At 36.0% G+C, this 24,588-nt stretch overlaps 1 protein-coding gene across 3 annotated transcripts in view; it reads left to right on the forward strand.

Moving 5' to 3' along the window:
- DIAPH3 (diaphanous related formin 3) overlaps nt 1-24,588 on the forward strand; it is a 247,857-nt gene that overhangs the window by 159,330 nt on the left and 63,939 nt on the right. For all 3 annotated transcript variants that reach the window (XM_083849164.1, XM_083849166.1, XM_083849165.1), the window contains 2 exons: nt 4,524-4,688; nt 8,360-8,495. In XM_083849164.1, coding sequence (XP_083705290.1) covers nt 4,524-4,688; nt 8,360-8,495 — 301 coding nt within the window. The remainder of the gene's footprint in view (nt 1-4,523; nt 4,689-8,359; nt 8,496-24,588) is intronic.

Consider the following 24,588-nt stretch of genomic DNA (forward strand, 5'->3'; position numbering starts at 1 on the left):
TACATAGTACAATATATTAAAATCAGTATAAACTTAAGACAGGCAATCCACCATGAAAAGAACTGCTGTGAATATGCAAGACCAAACATACAGCAGTTTGAAATTTTGCTACATATATTACTCATTTCAGCCCTTCATTCTTTTCCTCTTCTATTAATGAGCAGAATGATGATCTGTAGTCCCATGAGTGAAAAAAAGGCAGTCCATGAAGTGAAGCCACTTCACAAAGTTAACAAATAACTAACTTTTTGATTTCCTTTTCTTCCCACCTGTGTTGCAGCTCTGCTATACTTCTGTCTTCATTCATCCAAAGCCAATGAATTGTGTAGCTGATAATGCATATATATCAACCTGTTCATAATAATTACAGTTGGGATTGCTGTGCTCAGTAGTATTCCCTGTTGTCTCCAGTTTAGCTAGTGCTGGCTAACAAAAGCTGTATGTAAGGAAAAAAGGAAGAGGACTTATTAAAAATACCTAAATTGAAACATAGTCTCTGTAGAATGTCAAGAGCTTAGGGTATCCCGTAACACACCAAATGGAAAATAAAAATCTCAGAATTCATTTTGTCAGGGGTTGAAATACTGCACAGTCGCACATCTTTCTCAAATAGTGTATTTTGAGTTTAAAATTGTGCAACACATATTCAAGGGGAATCAGTTCTAATCATTTAATCTAAGCACTTTATATGGACTCTAGTGGAAGGTGTCCCTGTCCATGGGATGGGGTTGGAAATAGATGATCCTTAAGGGTCCCTTCCAACCCAAACCATTCTGTGACTCTGTTAGTACAGCTGTAACTTTAGTCACAAAAATTTCTTCTCAAAGTTTCCTTGTTAGTGTATAGTGACATATCATTCATTTATAACATCAGGTATACCTTTTATTGATAATTTTAACTTTTTTTGGGGGTATGATTTTTTACCTTCCTAGAAGATTAAAGAAACCTACTGGCATGCTTGATATATGGCATTTATACCTACTGACAACAAAACAAAATTACCTGGTTTTCCTTTACCCTTCCGCTCTACAGAAATAAACAAGCTCAAAATTACAAGGCACAATTTACTTCTACCTAAGTTCTGTTAATGATTGAAGAGTTATGTATAAGTATCCTAAATTATAGGATCAAAAATAATTCAGAATTAAAACTATTTTTCTAGTTTGACTTAACATTAATTTTACTGTTTTCCATTATTGCATTTTTTTAAACCACTGACTTTTTTTTGTTTGTTTGTTTTTAATGGTCGTAATGTGTGCTTGTGCCATGCCTTTTTTTTCAGAATCCTTTTTTTCTTAATATTCGGGCATCTGTTCTTTCTTAATCTCTCATCCACTTTACTTGCTGTCCCACCAATAACTTTTTAACATCCTTAATAATTTTAAAGGAACACATCTCTGAAAGCTTTAGTTTCCTGTAACCTTTGTGCAGCTTGGAAACTAAGTAAAGGAGACATATACAAATTAATATGGAAGAACAAGTGGGCCAGCAGTGTCAATTTCCTTTGAGGTATTGCTAGCCAGTCAGCACAGGCAGTTTGAAGCTGCTTACAAGCTTCATCTTGAGAAGCAGATAGAAACAAGGAAAAGCTTATATTGGATAAAGAGGGAAGAACCTTGTCAGCAGAAGAGAAGCAGAAGTCTGATATTAAGTGGTTGGGGGATGATGGAAGATGAAAAATCATAGAAATCTAGGCTATGTCAGCCCTTTTCTACAAGACTATCATAGTGGAGACTGCTCTGGCCCTTACAGACCCAGCTAATAGCCATCATAGTGACTAATTTGAATATTGTGCCTGAGAACAATATCACATGATTTTCTGGCATAGATTCTAAATCATGAGAAGAAAACTATTAGCTGTATACTGTATAGACACAGAATCACAGAATGGTTTTACTTGGAAGGGATCTTAAAGACCACCCAGTTCCAACCCCCTGCCATGGGCAGGGACACCTCCCACCAGACCAGGTTGCCCAAAGCCCCATCCAGCCTGGCCTTGAGCACCTCCAGGGATGGGGCATCCACAGCTTCTCTGGGCAGCCTGTGCCAGTGCCTCACCACCCTCTGAGTAAAGAATTTCTTCCTATGTCTTATCTAAATCTACCCTCTTTTAGTTTAAAACCATTACTCCATGTCCTTTCACTAATTTCATGGTAAGAAGTCCCTCTCCAGCTTTCTTGTAGCTCCCCTTTAGGTACTAGAAGGCTGCAATGAGGTCTCCCTAGAGCCTTCTCTTCTCCAGGCTGAACAACCCCAACTCTCTCAGCCTATCTGCAAAGAAGAGGTGTTCTAGCCTTCTGATTGTCTTCATGGCCCTTCTCTGGACCTCTTTGTTGGCATGCATCACTCCTCAGCTTGGAGGAGGTGATCCTTGAATATTAACCAGTTTCCTCGGGCCTCTCCTCCCTCCAGGGCTTTGTCCCATGGTACTCCATGAAGCAGATCCCTGAAGAGGCCAAAGTCTGGTCTCCCAAAGCCCAGGGTAGCAAGCTTGCTGTGCTCCATCCTGGTTGCTCTCAGTATGCTAACTGTACCATTTCATGATCTGTCATTTTAAGGCTGCCCTTTAGCTTCATATTCCCCACCAGCCCCTCCTTGTTGGTGAGAATGAGGTCCAGCACAGCACCTTTCCTCATTGGTCCCTCTATCACTTGGAGAAGGAAGTTATCATCAGCGCATTCCAGGAACCTACTGGATTGCCTGTACCCTGCTGTGCTGTCCCTGCAACAGATTTTGGGGTGGTTGAAGATCCCCATGAGGACCAGGGCCTGTGAATGTGAGGCTGCTTCTGTTTATCTACAGAGGGCCTCATCCGCTTGTTCTTCCTGATCAGGTGGCCTGTAACAGACTGCACTATAATGTCACCTGTCCCTGCTCTCCCCTTAATCCTGACCCGTTAGCTCTCTGTCAGTTCCTCATCCATCCCCAGGCAGAGCTCCATGCACTCCAGATGCTCATTGACATAAGAGGGTGATATCCCCTCCTCACCTCCCCTTCATGTCCTTCCTAAAGATCCTGTATCCTTCCATCCTAACACTCCAGTCGTGGAAGCCATTCCACCACGTCTCCGTAATGCCAATGGTGTCACAGCCCTGCAGGCCTGCATACATCTCTAACTCCTCTTGTTTATTCCCCATACTATGTGTGTTAGCATAGAGACGTTTAAGCTGGGCTTACACATACACAATAAATTCTCTTTTACAATAATTGATGGGGGCAATGGGAGAAAAAGGTAAAATTGTCATTTCTTATCTTGTACACCCTTTCCTGCAGCTTGAAAATAAGCGAACATACATATTTGTTTAGCTGACATTCCATTAAACACTTTATGAAATTGTCCTACACAAGGAAAACCTACACACAGTATTTCTTCTTTGAGCTTCTACTTTGTCAACTATATAATCAAGTCTTGAATAAACGTGTTTGTTTTTTATTTGATTTCATTTATGTTATGCAGTATTTTGGTGCTTTTTATAAATTGCCTATCTCTTGTAGAAATAGTTCTGTTGTTTTCCACTTAATTTAATTAAATTGTATTGACATTGCAAATAGTCTTGGAAGGCATAAATACCTGCTGTAGCCACCAGAAACAGAAATGGATGCATTGCTGTTGCTACATTTTAGAAAGCTGTTAGGATGAGGTTTTTATCTTTTATGTTTTTATTTTATTTTATATTTTTAATACTATTGTTTATTAAAATTTCTGGTTTTACTCTGTTTTAAGTAAGAATTAGTGTTTCTTGATATGATAAAATATTCAGGTTAGTTATTGATATCTACCTAAATACCATCTTGCTTTTATGTATGTGTTAAAATGGCATACGTTTCAGTGAAGTTAGATACTAGTTCTAATCAAATTAAATAATTTCTTTATTTTAATGTGAGTATATTTTAAAAATATGTTCTGAGGCTCTAATTTACCTAAACCAAAATTATGTGTTTGACCTTAAAAATAATAGTACGTATGTGTTTAAATGAAACTTCAAATTAGTTTCTGGAGAACTAGGGGAAGAGAGAGAAAGAGAATGCACTTGAGTAGCTTTCTCCAACAGATTTGGAGACTATATTTTTAGATTCATCTAAAGGTAGAATTATTATTACTATTATTATTTGGTTGGTTGGTTTGGAAGATTTTTGAAGTGTAAATATAGTAATATTGTTGTTTAGTTGTATACCTAAACCTTTACTTTCAACGAGACAGCAATATTTAAAAACAAACAAACAGACAAAAACAGGTGCTTGAAGTTAGACTAGTCCCATACATTTCATATTAAATTACCTGCTAGCAAAATAATCTTTAAATAAAAAGTGGCAGAGAAAATTTGACGGAAACGCCCTGATTTATTTAGAGCGCTAATGTAAGCAGAAAATACTAGGAGATGTATATGACATGGAAGGAATTATCTTGACACTTTATTTAATGCAAATGGAAAATGTATATGAAACACAGATCTATGTTAAGTTAAAAACTGTGGATTTGACTGGATTTACTGAGAATTCTTGCAGCCTTAACAGCAGCGTACAGCTTTCTAGTTCATGCCAAAGAAGATTTTCAGAAACTCTCAAGGATGCATGAGAACATGGAAAAGTTGTATCAGAACGTGATGGGATATTATGCCATCGATCTGAAGAAAGTTTCTGTGGAGGAGTTCTTAACTGACTTAAACAACTTCAGGATGATGTTCATGGTACAGTCTGTTTATTTAATCCCTAACATTTCTTAGAAATTATTTTTGTACAAACATTATTGAACAAACTAAAAATAGTTTTCTCTCTCTTTGATGGCATCTGATGCTTGTAACAGAAATTTTACTTTGCACATCCTACATTCTACAAAGTTAGGAGAATGAGATTTTGAATTATAATTTGTGGATTGTTTTTGATAGAAATGGAAATTCTTAATAGCCATTAATGTAATTTAATACAGAACCTCTTACATGTATGTATATCCAGACAGGGGAAAATCTGGAACTCCACCTTTCTTAAATACACCTGTGTTTTCTTTTTAAAGGATGCTTGTTATTTATTTAAAAATAAACCTTTTAACAGTCATTCTATGCATGCTTCTCCCATATGAAATCCACATCCAAGACTTTATTTTATTTATCTTTTTTCTGCCTGCAGCACTTGATCAGTGTTAAGGTTTACATATGTAATCAGGTTCCCTGCTAAGCAAAATCAAATCTCCTTATCCTGGCTTAAAATATAGCATATTTTCTCAAACTCAGTCTGTTTCTAAGGACCCTTAATTTATCTGACAATAGATTATCTCGGATTTTATTTTTTATACATTTGAAATGCTTACTTCTTTTGCCTTCTAAAAGTGTGATCTTTTGGGGATAGGTAGCTAAGAATTATTTTATTACTTCTAGTGTTTGTATTATGTTTGAGAAACAGACATTAGGCTATTGTTAAATGGCTTTTTTTATGTATAGAGCTCAGAATGCTGTCAAAAGCATAATTCAAAGTCACTGTCAGTTAGGGGACTTTTGCCTTAGAGTTATCTAAAATAGTCATAGACACTGAGATTGGTTCAGTCTTCTATCACAGGACATCAATCTGCAAGCATTATATACAAACAAATATACAAACATTCACAAGTACTAGCTCATTATAAAAGCGTTAAGTTTTTTGGAAATCTGAAATTTTCTTTAGGTATTTTTTTGAGTCCAAACACATTTTCATTGTGTTTATAAATATTAATAGTAGGTGTTTTTTAATATTAAAAATATTTTTTAGGTTTGTTTTCTATTTTGTAGGTTTGTTTTTTATTATTATTTTTGTTCTACCAAAATATGATTTCAGAGTTTTAACAGAAGTCTTTTCTGAAAAGTGAAGTAGGAATTTCTCACCAGAGTATTTCTTTAAACATTTGAGGCTTATTGTATATGGTTATGAACAGTCTTCTTGGCAAATTTCAGGATAATCAGCTGTTCTCTAAAAAATATTGGAAGTTCTTTTACTGTTGTCAGTATAGTTCTTCTGGAAGAAGGATGATTAACTTAATGATACGCTTCAGAATACATACTCAAGACTGGTATATCCCTCAGTTTAAAATACCCAAACAATTTTAAGAAGGTTTGAAATACTTTTTTAGAGTTCTTGTTTAGGATGAGTGGGGATCACTGTCTTGGATATTTATAAGTATATTCAGTCTGGTAAAGTTGGGGGGGGCCAGTAAGAACAGATTGTGTAGATAAAGCATTGGCAGAGAAGAGCAACAAAGCTGGTGCAAGGAGTAGAAAACAAGACATATAAGGGAACTGGGGTTGTTTAGTCTGGAGAGGAGGCAGCTGAGAGGAGACCTTGTCACTCACTACAAAGATCTGAAAGAGGATTACAATGAAGAGGGTCATTTTTCTCAGGTGACAAGTGATAGGATGCAAGGAGATGGTCTCAAGTTGTGCTGGGGAGATTTAGATTGGATAATAGGAAGAATTTCTTCATGGAGAGGGTGGTCAAGCATAGGAACAGGCTTCCCAGGGAAGTGGTGGAGTCACCTTCCCTGGAGGTATTTAAGAGATGTGTAGACGTGGCACTGAGGAACAAGGTTTAGCAGTGAGACCTGGTAGGTTAAGTTGATGGTTGGACTTGATGATCTTAAGGGTCTTTTCCAACCTAAATTATTCTGTGATTCTGTGCACCTGATTTTTCAAATATGGACATTGATTATATTTTCCTAACTTGCTCAGTTCCTAATTTGAAACACAGGAGTCCAATTCCAAAAATGCTAAATGTTATGAAATAGTTGTGTTAATTTAATTTCTAATGTTTAAGCCACAACTCCCATTTAAATGCTGTGGAATAAGAATGCTAAATGCTCAGTTTCGTCTTGAACTGGAGACACAAAGTAATGGTTGTGCTCTATTTCTCTGTATCTCTATTTTCCCATACTTTTCTGTGTCTGTAAAACTAGCACCAATACTAACCTCCTACTTCACAGCAGTGTTATAAAGATAGATTCATTAATGCTTTGAAACAGTTAGATTTTATTGATGAGCATGATAGGAGAAACCTTGAGGAAAATTAATAATTCTGTCTTGCAGAGCACAGTTTGAAGGCTATATGAAAAGGGTGTGTAGATAAGGCATGAAACCACTTATCATTCAATGACACTAAACAAAATATTGAGTAGCTGCTCAGGTTTGAGTCTTTTTCGAAAAGATTTTTGAGATGCCTAGCGTGAGACACCTGAGGTTTGATTTTCAGAATTGTTTAGCATTGGTTTTGATTACTGACAGAAATGGACGGTGTTTGGCATCTTGGAAGCTTAGCTCAAAAGATGTTTAAACTTAGTGCTAAACAGTTATTCAATTCTTAAAGTCCAAAATGAAAAGATTACTTAAGTCACTGATAGGTGTGGGAAGGTGAAGTTATGTCATTCTTGTTGTCAAGCAAAGTTGACAATTTAAATACAATTTCATCTCCTTATGATGCTTTTTGAGTTTTCAGTTCATGAAAACTAAGTATGTTTAAATCTGGAGACATAGATTTCAGGTTCATAGCTGATGTTGGAGTGCACTTCACAAAACCTAACATTTATACTCTGTGACCGCCAACTCTAGAGCACATTGAGCTGTCCAGATCCAAAAAATGGGTGAAGAACTTAGGAAGATTTGAGCATGTGTATCGGCATGCATATTCCAGCAATGTTGCACTGATGTAAGCCACAGTAATTCACTGAGAATTTACCAGCGTACGGGGCTGCTATTAAAATCATGGAAAGGTTATCTTAAAAATGTTTTTTTTAAAAAATTATTGCTTTTTTTTTTTTTTTGCTTAGTGTCTGAATATCCAAAATAATTATTTAAAGTCTCTGAAACTCTCAGTTCTATTATGACATTATTAGAACCTTTGGAGTGCTTATTTATGATTCAAAATAAACAGCATTGTATGGCTATTAACCAGAAAACAAGAACTTATAAACCCACTGAAATAATGCATATGTAGATAAAAATAAGAAAAATACACTGCTAAGTCACAGAAGCAATTTTTTTTTTTTTTGGTGTAGGAGCAGCATGAGTAAGAATAAATGTTGAAACTGTTTTAGAACTACAAGTAAAACAGGTTGTTTAGATATTTTGACTTCTTCCTGCATTAATGTGTATTCTTAAGCTGTATTTCTTGCTGAATTTATAATCCCTATTTGGGGCTAATTAGTATGCTTTTAACGTCCTTGTTTTGAATTTGCTTACTTTTCTGAATAAAATGTGCTATATGTGGAATGCAAAATATTTATTTGGCTATAAATTAAGGTTAGTTAGATGTGGTTTTTAAGCTGTGTTTTTGTTTTTAAGATTCATCTTTCTTTTTGGTAAGACTTCAGTTTTAATGGAACCCTTTTTTTTTTTTTCCACAGCAAGCAGTAAAGGATAATATGAGAAGGAGAGAAGCAGAAGAAAAACAGAGGCGTGCTAAAATAGCTAAGGAGAAAGCAGAAAAAGAAAAACAAGAGAGGCAACAAAAGAAAAAGCGTTTGTTAGAAATGAAAACAGGTGAGTAATGTAGAAAACAACTCATTTTATCCAGCATTTTACAGGAAGCAAGGCTGCTATTTATTTAATCTAAATGTGCTATGGAGAAAAGACAGAATAAATCATTGCTTTTCAATGGTTAAAGCTTATGTCAAAGAGATTCTTAAATTTTGGTTTGTTAACAAGCTTCTCTAGCTTATCTGATTTCCTCAAGGTATTTTAGAACTCATAATGTTGCTTAATATTTTTCCATTAGAACATATTGAATCTTGTGCGACCAAGTATAAATTCAGTTATGCTGAGAATCTGTTATGTTACCTGAGAACTGATGCTCTCCAAAGCATAAAGTCATTTTATTTCTTTTAACCAGGGTTACATATTCATTTTTGTTCCTATATGAGAATAAGCCCTTCCTGACGTACTATGGATTCTTCTTTGAGTATGTCAATTGTTATTTCAACAGGTCCCTGTTGAAACACCTTCAAAGAAACCTCTGTCATACATTTTTAAAGTTATTCATTTATGCTCTGTTGTTTTTGTACCAAGAGACCACAGACACTGTGAATTTCTGTTACTAAAGAAGATGTCTGATGATTCTCTATACTGCTATATTTTACCTTAGACTGAGTTTCTGGAATCATTCAGAATGATATATGACTTACTCTGTAAATTATCATGAGCTACTTTCATATTTTTTTTTCTGAGCAGATCTTGTTAACAGTTTCCCACTCAAACCCTGGTTGGCACCTTTGGCATAAATGATTATCTGTCTCTTTCACGTTTCACTAATATCCACAGTAGGCAGTCTTGAGGTGTGAGACTAAAGCTTTATGTTAAGATGGAAACCAAGAGGCTGTTCTCTGAACACAGAAGTTTTAATTCTTTAGAAGTAAAATCAAGACCCAATCACGAAACTATCAGTGACAATCTTTGTAAAGCTCACAGAAGATAGTCCAGAAGACTAGAAGAAGGGTAAAACTGATGTCTGTATTCATGTGCAGTTGGAAGTGGTTAGATACTCATCTCTCAGACATGTTGTATGAACGACTGATACTGCTTTGGATGTATAATTGATAGTCCTTTTGGGTAAACTAAAGTTCCTCCCCAGTCCTGTTCTTCCTATTTTCCTGCTTCTGTAAAACAGATGCTAATGTTACAGACTTCTGAGTCATATGCCCACATGTATATATATAGCCCTATGGTAGCTAAACCTACTGCTTCAACTAATGTGGCTTTGAACTAGTTATCATCCACAAATCAGCTAAGACATTGAGTAAATAGCTGCTTTGTCTGTTAGTAGTTTTTGGTGTTGTTGTTTTGTTGTTTGGTTTTGTTTTTATTAGATCATATAAACATACAGAAAGAGATTTCTTGCCCTTGTTAGCAACCACTTAAGGTCCCTCAACTAAACAGCAAAAGATAGTAAAAGATGATATTAAGGTCACCTGAAGCTATAAGTGTATTAGATCTGATAGTCACTAAATTGGCTGTTGCTGCGTTGTTCTGCAGAGGTCTTTGTAAGGCTTCTTGTGCTATTTACATTGAATTGTTAATTAACAAGTCTATTAGAGAACCCAAATTCTTGGAGTGGAAAGCACTTTCGTTACATAGATTTGTCAGCAAGTACAGCAACAATGTGCAAAGTGGGAGCTTGGAGGGGGGAGGTTGTATTTTTGTTTGTTTTTACTTTGGTATTCTTATTACAACCATGCTTACTAAGAAAAGTAGCATAGACTTTCCAAAAAAAATTTACTACTTTTTTCTTCTCTTTTCCTAGCTATAGATAGTTCATTGAAAGACTATGTCTTCTCCGTAAATCACTCACAAAATGTTTACATGTGACCTGCTGGCAAACATATAACCAGGTTCTCCCTCTGTCAAAACACTCAAACATTCTCATTTGGAAGGTGACAATGTTGAGTAACTGTTTTTTTGCTTCATATTGTCTCTTTACAGTGATTCTAGATCAGATGTTGGATTTATAGGTACATTATTTCAAATATTGTGTGAATGAAGCTAATCAAAATTTCTTAATGTCACCATTTCAGGAAATATTTTCTTGGATTCAAATAGATGCATACAGAATAAATATATAATATATACATGATATATATAATATACATAATAAACATACTATATATACTGTATATACACTATATATAATTTATACTGTATATTATATGCACACTTAATAGTATGTATATTATAATGTGTATATATTATAATATATATTATATTGTATAATATATATATTCTATAGAGAATAGTTTATATGTATTGACCAATTCTTCAAGGTATCTTTTTCATTGAACAGATCACAGTATACTCTGCATCTCCACTCTTTATTTTTCAATAACATTACTTTTTAACTGAAAATGACAGAAAGGTTAGAGATACCTGTGTACGTATCATTTAGTTATATGCCAGTCCTGACTTTCTTAACTGTTTCTGTTAAACTTCAAAAAAATATATATTAGTCTGACAACCATTAACAGCTCTGGTTATGCTAATAATTTAGACATCATTTTTCATTATCACTACAAATTCGTTATTACTATCAATCACTATCACTACATAATCAAGCAGTCAGTCCTTAACATTTGTGCCCTAAATTTTATGTAAGTATAAAAACCCATGGATTTGATTTTGTATAGGTAATAATGATGGCTACCATTGATAGTTGACAAGATTACATGACCAAACTCAAGACCTCTTTAGCAAGGGAAGCTAGAACTGAAGTGGGTATATTTTTCTTCTCTTCTATCTTCTCATCTCTTCCCCTCCCAACTTCCAGTCTGAGATCTTAGCCTCTTAGATCACTTAGTTTCTAGACAGTTCCCAACCCTTGTTGTCTTATCCCTAGATTACACGATGCAAAATCCTTCAGGTGTTGTTACTCCCCCAGGCCACAGCACTCCCTTCATCTGGATTTTTTTCCTTGCTTTGCTGCTTCTTTTCTCACATGTTAGAGCAGTCTTTCCCCAGTTTGAGTTTATGTTTTTTTTCCAATGACCATTAATTAGTGACTTGTTTACAGTTCTGGAGCTCCTGCTTTCAAATTTTCCCCATAACTTTCAGGATCTGCACTGCTATCCAGTGCTTAAACTGGATTTATATCACCATCCTAACCTTGTTTTGTTAACCACTGGTCTTGTTTACAACATAGACATTTAACCTGTCCTAGATTCTCCTTTGTTCCTTCCTTTAGATTTCTTCAACTTTCATCTGCTTTTAAAAGTAATTTGAAGAGTAGGATTTTGTTGCCAATGGTGTTACCTTCTGCTGCATGAGGTGATTCATGTCTTGTATAAGTAACCATAAAAAAATAGGTGTTTAGGAGGTATTGCTGACTTTTTTGCATTCAGGAAAAAACAAACAAAAAACAACAACAACAAAACTAAGATTTTAGAGAGAGAGAGAGAGAGAGAAATATGGATTTTATCTGCCTTATGTTAGTTGAGTCAGTAAGTTTCATATAACACACTAGGACTGTATGACACCAGGTTTGTCTAGCACTATATAGATCATATTAACCCAAAAGGATGATGATCCCAAATTTAAGGTAACTTCTGATTTTTATCTTCAGGAAAATAATATTATTTCCCTTCTGAGTGGATACAATAGTTTCATCACTAGTAATTGACAATGCAAACATGGAAGCTGAGGTGGTCGGAAAATATGCTAGCCTTCTCATGAACTCGAATCATCTTCCTTAGCCTTTTTCTTCCTTTGATATACATGTGACAACTTGGGCATCTAGATGATAGCTTATATGCTGTCATCCATACCTCTGCATCAGAGTGCCTTTGAAATACTGTTACACCAAGTTCAGCATTGATATGGTCATTTTCTAAAATTACATAAATACAGATAGTGTCTGATAAGCTTTCATAAAGATTTCGTGTTTTTTATATTTCAATTATAAATATATCAATATATTCTAAATAGTAAAATATATCTAGTATTTCATGAATATGCTGAAAATATAGGTAGGCTTTATAATATAAATTTGAACCTCTACTAATAAGACCATAGTTTTTTGTTATTTATGTGGAATTGCTTGACTTATTCTCTTATAAATGTTTTTTTTGAGACTTGAAGCTTAACCTAATGTCAGATCCAAATCCTTGTAAATTGTAGTTTATTAAAATTCTGCATCTCTACTTTACATTTTAGATAGTGATGCTTATGCAGCCTAATTATCACAGCTTAAATGGTTCATTGTTATAAGAGGCTAAGTCTTAAGTTTACATAATAAAAATGAGTTCCAGATTTTCCTCTCAGCTCCATCCTAACTTGAAAAGTATATGCAATCCAGTAAAAATTTTGAACATTCAAGCAATGATGATATTTGATATTTTGAAATTTATGGTAATAAAATCTGCCCTCTAAATACCCTCTGGGATACCAAGTGGTATTCATCATGAGATGCTTTGTCAATAAGATTGCTTTACTTCCTTTTGTGAAGCCAGTTCAAACTATCCCATAGTGTTGTTCCGAAGGTAAATAACCAGTGGAGGGGGATCTTTATGTAAATGCCACTTCTCTGCGTACCATTAAAATTCAGATACATACTTTCTTGTGCTGTTCAGATTCTCAGTAGAAAGCATACCAATCAATTATTTTGATCTTATCACAGTGTAAAGAATCCTGTAACTGTGATAACACGAGCTAAATTTATTGTAACGTAATTGAGAACTCCATCATTGTGGCATCCTCATTGTGTCTTACTTTGAATACTATTTAAGTTACAAGCCACTTTAATCAGTGATTATTTACAAAGGATGCCCTTTCTTATGCGAAAGCAATGAAGTGATGCCAAAATGATCTTAACATTCTAGATTGGAAATCTGATGCTTAGTTTGTTTTCAGAGTTGTTACTCAGTTTCACTTCTATCACAGCTAACTGGTTTTAAATCCATGTTTCAGTTATTTAGTCAGTTATACTTAATCTGCAGCCAATTTTGCAGCATTTCTTTTTGCAGAGCTTTTATATTGTTTATCTGTTTGGGGGAAAAAAGAAGTCCACTTTTCACAGACTTGTGAGGAGTGTTTTAGGTTTTGATTCTTCAAACATTTACTTTATTACTCTCTGCTAACTAATGAAAACATTCGTATTTCACAACTTATGTACTGTTTGGAAAACAAAAAGGCACCATGGACAGCACTGACAGTATAAACAATGAAAATAGTAAACATAATTAAGTAATTAAAATTCTGATTCCATCAGATAAAATGCTTGCTTTTGAAATAAAACAACAGAACTACCTATATTAATAGGTACCCCCAAAGGCCCTATTTCCCGTCTGAAGATCAAGTTCATAAGGCCTCAATTTTATTAATTTTATCTCATTGAGAGAGGAGAATCAATAGTTCTTAATAGTATTCCTTCCCTCGAAAGGGAGTGAAGGACTGAAAATGTTGCAGATTATAAAGATCTGCTTCTGTTCCATAACAACTAAAACATCATCAGTGATTTTTAACGTGTTCATAATCTGTTTTTTTTTTATTTTTATATGTTTGTGGGGCTATTTTCCCCCAAACCACAAGTTCTGGACAACAGTAGGATTATTGCTGGATTTTACAGAGTTAGGTAGGTATGTCTTTTGCAATGAAATTTACTGTGAAGTAGGCAAAATATGTTGTAATGCTATGTATGAAGAAATCCTGAGGGTATATTAGTATCTAACAAGTATTTTGTGTAAGGGCTTTCTAGGGAGTTCCCCCTTTCAGAATTTCATGTGCTCCCTTCATCTCAATTTCTCCCTAGTGATGATAACTCTTTCTAGTTGTCCCCTGGCTGTTTTCACTGATTCTCAGATGGATCCTCTTCACCAAGAGGATTCCTGAGGTAACTTTTTTGCTATTGAGATTTATTCTCCAGGACCACTTTAGCTGTGAAGACAGAGCAGGATAAATCTGTTCCATAACTAAGAACCACAACTTTTTCTCTTAAGTTAAATAACAATGAGCAGAAACAGCTGTGGGACCATATATAGTTGTCTAGTCAGCACTTAATAATATTAATAGTTAGTGGACAGTTGACAGTAAGCTCATGACAAGCTTGGATAGTTAGATCTAATTTTGTTTTATACCTCTTAAAAAAAAAAAAAAAGTTCCATGCATGAGGAACGAGGAACTAGTTGTGACAGAAATTAACCACAAATCCACAGGAAAGGAGATATGAACTGATAATGGAGCTTGGTTTTTAGCTGCGATTGTATTCTGGCAATAGAACATAAATCTGGGTAAATTATTGACAGCAAATGTTCCCTTAAGAATATTTGTCAAATTTGTATTTGAAACTGATACAGAGAATTATAAAAATACAGGCATGTTCAGCTGAAAAAAAATAGCCTGAAAAACAATGTGTGATACATCTGCAGAGGCCACATCAAAAGCTGAGATACAGCAAAACCCCATCAGGTCTCACACTGTAGGATGTTCAGGGAATTAGACGTCTGTAGTGCAAAAAAAAGTAGAACTGATCTGAGTGTATATTAATTAAAAAACAACAACTAATAGTCACAAGACATATTCTAACAAGATCTCAAAGGTGCTAAATCTTCTGAAGCATGGAGGTGTAGTTCATGAACTTGTTGGTAACCCAAGGGCACAGAATGCACCAGTTACTGTTCATTTGTACTAAGTATTAGTACTAAGCTCCAAAAGAAGAAAAAGTTTAGCAGAAACAATTATTCTTTCTGAAAATTTTACTTAGAAGTACAACCTATGGAGATAGTCGCTGAAAGGCTACTAATTTGGGAAACTGAAGTTTATATAAAGCCCCTGGGGGAGGTGGGGGGGGGGGCAATATTTGAGAGAAAAATAGTCAAAATGAACAGAACTCTTGGAAAAAAAATGTACAGACATTATTTACCCTTATTCTCCTAAGATTTGCCATTTATGTTGTAGCAGTAAAATTTCTAAACAAATATATAAAAAATGCTTGAAACTTAAAATGACATACCATTAAAAACAACGGCAATCTCTGGAGCCATCTTTGGGATTAAGAAGACTAACATTTAGTAGAAATGCAGATAGCAGGTTTTGGATTAAGCAGGCATTTCCTACTCCAATACAGGAGACTCCATAAGAGGGCCACATTAGAGTCCTCTTTAAACTCATACTTGCACTACATGTAAATGCTTTTTTTTCTTTTTTTTTTTTTTTTTCCCTTTGAATCATCAAAAGTTTCTTCTCTCCAGTGGCAAAGTTGGGGAGGAATCAATATACTTATGAAGGCACTGGAGGCTATGCTTTATTTTTCATTTCCTTACTCTAGGGCTGTAAAAAAGCCAAGAACCTCTTCTGCCATTGTCGGAAAGCTTGCAGAAGAGAAGGTCATGTCTCTGACTCTTCCTTCAAACTGAGTCTGTTGCTGCTTCTGTTTCTATGCAGTTCACTTGAGACACTTATCTTCACTCAGCAATACCTCAGTGGTTCTACAGAAGTACAATTTTGTTACTGCACACCAAAATATTTGTTTTCTGAAGCCTGCTGGCAGAAGTTACTATTAAATGCAAGTACAAATTCTGAGTCATAAACTGCTGGAGACCAAGACAGCATTCTGTAAAGTCATTACATATTTATCTTGTCCTCTTTATAGATGTTTTATATGTATAGATAGATGATATATATATATATATCTTTGCTGTTGACTACCAATAGACAAATGCAGGACTAGGTGGCCCCTTTGATCTGATCCTCCTGGCTATTCTTGTGCATTTATAGCTGCTAAATAGAAAGGCTCATGCCTACAAAAAGCTGCATGGAAGCTTTCTTGTGCCTAAGCTCAATTGTGTTACCAGTCTGAATGTTCCCACTCTACAAGTGACAAATTATATAACTTTTAAAGTTCCTTCAGGCCCTCATCTCTGTAGCACAGCTGTCAGTGTGAGTGATCATTGTGTATATTTTCTGATTTATTGGTTGTTTATAAATTTGAATGGAAATAGTAATGTCTTTCCCTGTGCTCAATGAACTCCTTCAAAGGCCCACGGTAACAAAGAAACAGATGTTCATACACACCCCCACATATATGCGAATATCTGTAGCTGAATATAATATAAGAAGCTAATTTCACATAAAAATGCAAATAGAGTGGTTCTAACTGCTTTCTAAATGAAATTGTAATTGACAAGTCTCTGCAAATAGATTTTTCTTCTCACTCCCTGAAACAACAGCACTGGAAATACTAGTTCTTGGCTAGTCTGAAAAACAGATTGATTGCATTCTTGTCAGTGTCATTGGAGTTGAAGCTGTGTTGTGTAAAGAAAACAGAGAAGTCATACATCAACAGTAAAAATTTATTGACTGACCTCTTTGTATGTAGCTGATTTTGTTCTGTTATGATGGTCTGTTTAATTAGGAGTAATTAAATAGAAGTATCTAAATCTTAGTATTTTTATTAATTTATCAGTTGTTTTTTTTTTTTTTCTGTTGAAAAGGCAGAATATCCCTAATAAATAGAAAAGGGGTCATCAAAATTTTTTGTCTTAAAGCTGTCTTTCTAAAAATATAGCACACTAGTAAGAATATTGTGTGTTGTTGCATTGGTGAGAGAATGGGTCTGTATGGAGATAAACCATTTCATTTTCAGACTTATTTTTAGTGTCTTAGGACCTAGTGGAACAGTAAGCTACTTTTTATTCTAGCCATGTTTAGAGTTTCTGTTGTAGGTGGGCAACCTGTTCTGATGTTTGACTGCTATCAACAGAAAAAAAAGATACACAGTTAAACGTAATTTCTTGTATTTCAGTTTGTTCCTATTGCCAGTAGGGGATCCTGTCTCTGGGCACCTTCTTGATGAGTCTGGCTCAGCCTTCTTTACACCCCACCCATGCCCCCATCAGGTATTTAGACACATTGATAGGATCCCCTTCGAGCCTTCTCTTCTCTAGGCTGAACAGTCCCAGATCACAGCATTTCTTCATAGCAGAGATGCTCCAGTTCCTTAATCATCTTCATGGCCCTTGACTGAATTTGCTCAATTATGTGCTTCTCTTGTACTGGGGATCCCAGAACTGGACCGAACACTCCAGATTCACCTCACCAGTGCTGAGGGAAAGGATCACCTGCCTTGACATGCTGGCAATGTTCTACCTTGGCCTTCTTTGCCCCAAAGGCACACTGCTCATTCATGGTCAATATGTTGGCCACCAGCATTCGACACACACACCTTTTTTTTCTTTTTCCTGAAAAGCTGCTTTCTAACTAGTGGGCCTCTGCCTGCACTGGTATATGCCTCACCACATGATGCAGGTTTTTTCATTTTCCTTTGCTGAATTTCATTAAGATTCCTTCCTTCCAAATTCTCAAGGTTCCTCTGAATGGGGACACAGCTATCTGCTCTGTCAACCTTTAATCTGAATTGCGCACCATATGAAAACTTGCTGAGGGTGCACTTTGTCGCAATATCCAGGTTCTTAAGGAAGATATTACAGTATTGGCCCTGGTACCAAGTCCTGGGTAGACCATTTCAGAGCTGTGGAATTCTGTTTATTCTTCTGTAAGTCCAATTTCCCTCAGGAAATCTTTTTGTGGATATCTCTCAGAAAAGCTTGCTGTGGCAAACTCCGTATTGGATCTAGAATCAATATCATTGATTCTGGACAACCTCAGTGGAAAGGAGATTTACAGTTGCTATCTTTTGTTGTCACAGAAAGAAGAATGTAACTGCATAACCATGATGAACATGATTTTATATACTTGTCACAAAGTTCAAGATTAAGATGATTTTACTCTTGGTCCAATTATTTAAATGGAAAATTGGGATCCAAATGAGATGCAGAAATAGGCATCATACATCATTAAGTATTTATTTTAATCACTTGTACAGAACCACTTCTAAAACCACATTTTACCTTTTTGTTTTCTATGGTCTGAATTGTCTTATGGGAGTTAAAATGATGGTGTTACCAACCTTTATTTCAACAAATGATCTTTAAGGGTTTTTGAAGGATGAAAGCTTTGTTTGCATTTCACTTGTTGTGAACTCTTTGGAACTTGTGTCAAACTTTCATTCATAGGCTCAGAGTCAAAATCTTTTTGTGTCCAATAAAAGCACTATAATGACAACTAAATAATGAGACAATTTTAGCAAGAGCAAACAAGGCAGAATGAAACCCAGTCTCCTCAGCAAGAAGATTTATGGAATAGGTGCATTAGTCATTAGGTGAACTTGTACTTTCTTATGTTATAATTTCTAGGGCTTTGAAGCACTAGCAAACACTTACTACTTTGTGCTGGGCATCAGTAAGAAACATACCTCTTCTGATTCTGGACTAGGCTGTTTCTGTGATTCCATTGAGGTATATACTCATGTTTCTTGGGAGGGCTAGTCTTTTGCCTGAAGTCGCCTCTGAGGAAAGATAAGTGAATACTGATATTCCTGGCAGAAGCTGGATTTAATACTTGTTAAATATAAAGGGAATGGTCTTTTCAGCCAGTCCATCCAAGGCATACTTGGCAGCTATTTCAACTTTGCATCTGTACACCAGATTATTTTTTTTCCTCACTGTAACATTTTCCTCACTGTAACACGTGTTCAGTTTTGAGCCCCTCAGTAGAAGAAGGACATCAAGGCCCTGGATTGTGTCCAGAGAAGGGCTATGAAGCTGGTGAAGGGCCTGGAACACAAGTTATGAGGAGTAGCTGAGGGAACTGGGGTTGTTAGTCTGGAGAAGAGGGGGCTCAGGGGAGACCTCATTGCTCTCTGCAACTGCCTGAAAGGAAGGTGTGGGGAGCTGGGGGCCAGCCTCTTCTCACAGATAACTAGTGACAGGACTAGAGGGAATGGCCTCAAGTTGCACCAGGGGAGGTTTATGTTGGAAATTAGGAGACATTTCTTCTCAGAAAGAGTAGTCAGGCATTGGAAAAGGTTGCCCAGGGAGGTGGTAGCATCACCGTCCCTGGGGATGTTCAAGGAAAGGTTGGACGTGGTGCTTAGGGACATGGTCTAGTGGGTGATGGTGGTAGTAAGGGGATGGTTGGACCAGATGATCTTGGAGGTCTTTTCCAACCTTAATTATTCTATGATTCTAAGATTCTCACAGGGATTTATGAGGGTCAAAGGAACCCCTGTGCTGTGTTATGAGTTATTACTCTAGTCTGTGCACCATTACTGAAATACCATCTGATAGCAATATATTCATTCACTTGCCTATCAGTGAAGATTATCTGATTAGTGGCATGGCTTTTGCCAGAAAAAAATTGAAGACTTTAAGGCAAATCCAAGTTGAAGTCTGTACACATTCTGTATTTTCTGGACAAAGCTAACCTTCACATCCACCCACAATTTCTGTACAAGTTTATGTCTGAATTTCATTGGAGCGAGGAGTCTGAGCTTAGGGGGTCATGTTGACACACAGTTTGAAACCTTTCCTTCTCTGGACATTGATTCCTTTGTATTTTTATATTGACAATATAAAGTCTCCATAAAGCCTCCTAACCCCTGTTCATGTATAAGGCTGAGAGGTCTAGAAGTTATATGTCAGTAGTACGAATTTTTCACAGAATCTGGTTGTCTGAGAAACTGAGAATGAAAAGATGGAACCACTTCCACACACTGGAGCTTGCTTCTGAATTGAGGGCCACAATTATCTCCCTCTCAGTGATTTGCTTCTCTGCTCCCCGGAGCTTAAATCATCAAACTCTATACCATTGCTCAAGTTTTCCTCTTGTGATATTTGGAAAATGGTCCTTCCATTTTTTACTCAGATGGAAACCTTTAATCAGATGGGCATTGCTTTGTACTGTTTGCAATCGATCATTATGCAACAAACATACAGTGGAGCACTTGAAAGAGAAAAAAATATATATTTTGTTATATATACTTTGTTGATTTTTTTTCCTAAATCTCTCCCTAATATATCTGACCTTAATTATATCCTGAGCTGAAGAGAAAGATATATTAAGGTGTTGTGGTTTCACACTGATGGGCAGTTAAGTTCCACCATGCTGCTTTCTTACTCACCCTCCTCAAAAGAACAGGGGGAGAAAATATGATGAAAAAAGGCTCATGGATAAGGACATGGAGATCAGAACACAGAGATAGAAAGATCACTCACCAATTCCTATTGCAGGCAAAACAGACTCAGAATAAGGGAGGTTAATGTAATTTGTTGCCTATTGCTAACAGAGTAGGGCAGTGATAACTAAAACCATTCTAAAATCCCCTGATCCCCAGACCCCCTGCTCCTGCGTGGGCTTCTCTCCAGGGGCTGCAGCTCCGGCCCGGGGCCTGCTCCTGCGGGGGCTCTCCATGGGCCGCAGCCTCCTCCAGGCCACATCCACCTGCTCCACCGGGGGCTCCTCCATGGGCTGCAGCGTGGAGATCTGCTCCATGTGGGACCCGTGGGCTGCAGGGGGACAGCCTGCTCCACCAGGGGCCTCTCCACAGGCCGCAGGGGAACTGCTGCTGCCTGCCTGGAGCACCTCCTGCCTCCTGCTGCACTGACCTTGGTATCTCCAGGGCTGTTTCCCTCAGCATTTTCTCACTCTCCTCTCCCAACTGCTGTTGCGTAGCATTTTTCCCTTTCTTAAATCAGGTCTCACAGAGGCATAACCAGTGTTTCTCACTGGCTCAGCTCTGGCCAGCGGCAGGTCCCTTTTGGAGCTGGCTGGAACTGGTCTCTTTTGGAGCTGGCTCTGATCTGACATGGGGCAGCTGCTGGGCTCTGCTCACAGAGGCCACCCTTGCAGCTCCTCACCCCGCTGCCAAAACCTTGCCATGTGAGCCCAGTACATAAGGTCTGGTTTTAATGTATATGTTTATCCAAATTGTAGAGTTTTAATTTCAAATGAGACTTAGTATTCAGAATTTGACTGCAGGAGCTTAGTCCTTTAGTTACTTACAGTATAAAAGCTGTATTTAATTGCAATGTCTCAAAAATAGATCCTGGTGGAAACTGACAGTCTAAGTTCCTGTAGATGAATGTCCTAAGTGTGCAGACCGAACAGGTAGTGTCAACAAAGAACATGATAAAGAATTCTTTTTTTCCTGAAGCATTTTGTTTTGTTTTGTGCGTTTGTTTTATTTGAGTGGCTGAATAAAGCTTTGATTCCTTGAAAGAGGAAATAGACATGTTATGAGATGTTTTTCTCTTGCTAAAGTGACCTTCTGGAGAACTAGCATCGAGTATGATGTTTTAGTTTGCACTGGACAGTTGCAGGGAAACTGTAAAAAATAAAACATTTTTAATCCACAGTAATCTTGTTGCACTACTGTTACTTTGAAACAGTACTGCTAATGATATTTGTGATTTTTCTTGTCATGAACTACTGCTAGTCAAATTACGATATATATCATCTGCTGCTTAATAACTGCATAAAAATGCTGGGCTCGTTACTGCAGTATCTGTTGCTATCATAAGACATTAAAAGTTGTACTGTCAAGCTTATAATAATGCGCTAAGGAGAAGCATCTGTAGTATTTTTGACATTTTTAAAAACATAATTATGAAATTAGGCAGTTTATATCTGACTTGGCACTGAAATGTCAAGGGCACAACTTACCAGCTATTACAGTAAGTTTACTTCTGCTTTAGATAGTATTTAAAAGACAGTTGTATGAGTTTTAATTAGGTATGATATTAAAAAGTATTTAAATCTCCTTTTCCACAATTGAAGGAAAAGAGATCATAAAAGTGTATATTTCTCAAAGGAATTACTGTGGACTGTGCAGCTATCTGCAAGTTGACTGGAATTACTAGTTCTAGAATGTCAAAAGATTGATACGCTTGACTAATTAGGAAGCCCCTTGGGACTGGTGACAGCAGTCTGCAGCAACTTGTGAAAGCTGATTTAAAGGTCCCATAGGAAGTGCTAATATTGAACAATACTTTCCACTCTTACACTATCACAATAGCTATGTTGTACACAGTTCTCCCAGGGCAATTTAAAAGATTTCTAAAGTATCGCATGGTACACATTCATTTGTTAAACTTTCCATCACAAAAACTTGGGCGAGGTTATAGATAGCCAATAACAGTATGGGTATTAACAGCTGTACAACATCATAGAAGGTGTTGAAATCAACTGTTGGTTTCGGCATCAAAAAACAGAATTTGGAGCCTAACTGAAGGTGTAGAAGCTTGAAAAACAGGCTTTCTGCATGTTTTGGGTACAGAACATTAACTATGAATATTTTTATTTGCAGTTGTTAACTATTCTTCAATATAGCTCTGCATAGTGTAAAATTACTAGAGGTGTGTGGGTTTTTTTGTTTGTTTCTCTTTTTTATTCAAGTTTTATATATGCCATTTATTTTTCTATGAACTGTTTTGCATGTCAATGAAAACATTAGTCTCTAGTTGAATTTCTGACTGCAGTATATTTCAGATAAGTGTGAAAAATAGATAGTACCCTTCAATGTGTTCCAGCTATGCAACAAAAAGTTGTTTTTGCAGTATTTTTATTCTATTATTGAATTTATTTATTTATTTATTTATAATATAGTGTAGCAGATTATGCACCAGGTTTTCTACTGAAAACTGTTATGTTTTTGAAGTAAGTAGGAATCCATGGTAGTCATGGAAAGGCTAAAAAGGTGACATGCTGAAATAGGATTGAAAGCAATTTTATTTTTTTTCTGTTATTCCTACTGCCTAAAACAAACTTTATGAACTCTTCTTCCATAAACATTGATGGTATTTTGGGGATTGTGATATTACTGAGTCTTTTTTGAATTGCTATCTCTCAAAATGTTTTTAAACTTTCCTCCAACATTCTTGTACCTTAATGTAACTAACGGTTTCTTCCTCAAGCATCACTTTGGGTTGAAACACTTGCAGAGTGTTTCCATTTGAGACATGAATATTAGGGAGTTGCATGAGATCAGATGGAAAAAGGAAAGGGGGGGGGGGGGGGAAGAGCAACAACAACAGGAAGCTGAATATATGATCTGAATAATTTTTAAGGTATGTTCCAATTAGTAGCTGTGCTGGTTCACTGGTCATGAGAGAGCAAACTTCACTGTAGTAAAGCATGTTATACTAAATTCAAAGGAAGAGAAAAATCAGTATTTCAGTCTTCACATTTACTCTATATCTGCCATGTATTGCATAGAAAATAAATGGGTTTAAATGTTATACAAAATTGTAAAATATTTCCTAATTTTTCATTATTTCTCTTCGTATATAGAGGTAAGCTATTTAAGTTAACTAGTTTGGGCTAGAGAAAAAAGGATAACTAAGGATGTTCACAGATTATAGTTTTGTCATTTTGAGGACCAGTATCTTGGGGTAGTAGATGAAACAAAGAAGGAAGAGTGTTCTCCTTAGGGGAATACTTTTAGGAAATTCAAAAACTGAAAACAAAATCATTTTCTGAAATACATTTGTAGAATTAGCAAAAATTAAAGAAGTACTAATGAAGTGCAATTTGTTATGTGGTAATACAATTGGACAAAAACAGCTTTTAAAAAATATTTTTAGTCTGTCTGTAAGCAATAAAGTAGTTGCTGATGTTAGAAAAAATGTCAAAATGTTTAAGAAAATCTAATTTAATTTTGAATCAATGTTATAGAACATCTGTTGTGAGCTTTACATATGTTTATATGTGTATTTCTCTGGAGTTTTTGAAAATAGAAACTCTTATTACCTTTAATGAAATAGTTACCACCATTTGGTTTTAAGTCATATCTGAAGATTGTTTTTCTTGTGGACAGGAAAGCTCAGATTTTGAGACGACTGTGTTTTGTTGGTTGTTGTTTTTTTAACTAATGATTTGCATATCTCAGTTCACAAAATCTTATGTCTCTTTTTGGAATGATTTCTTCTTTGGCTTGTGCGTGATATCCAGGCTTAGATTCTTGGAAGCCAAATTAGATTAAACGCTTGACTCTGTAGAGTAATGAAAGTAAATACATTGTTTCTAGAATGTCATATTCATAATTTGGCCCATGCTGATTTGACAGTTCTTTGCCAGGTCTTCCCATCTGTAACTTTGAACTTCATTTGTCTTATTTATTTATTTATTTATTTTGTTGCCCTTGAAACCACATATATTAGAAAGATGATAGAATTCTTTAAGCCTTAATGAAAGATGGAATTCCTTTAAAGAAGGAAAACAGATAGAAATAGTATTGGCAAGAAACATTTCTCCTAATAGT

Source organism: Anser anser, assembly GCF_964211835.1.
Source record: "Anser anser genome assembly, chromosome: 1".
In the NCBI taxonomy this organism is placed as follows: Eukaryota; Metazoa; Chordata; class Aves; order Anseriformes; family Anatidae; genus Anser; species Anser anser.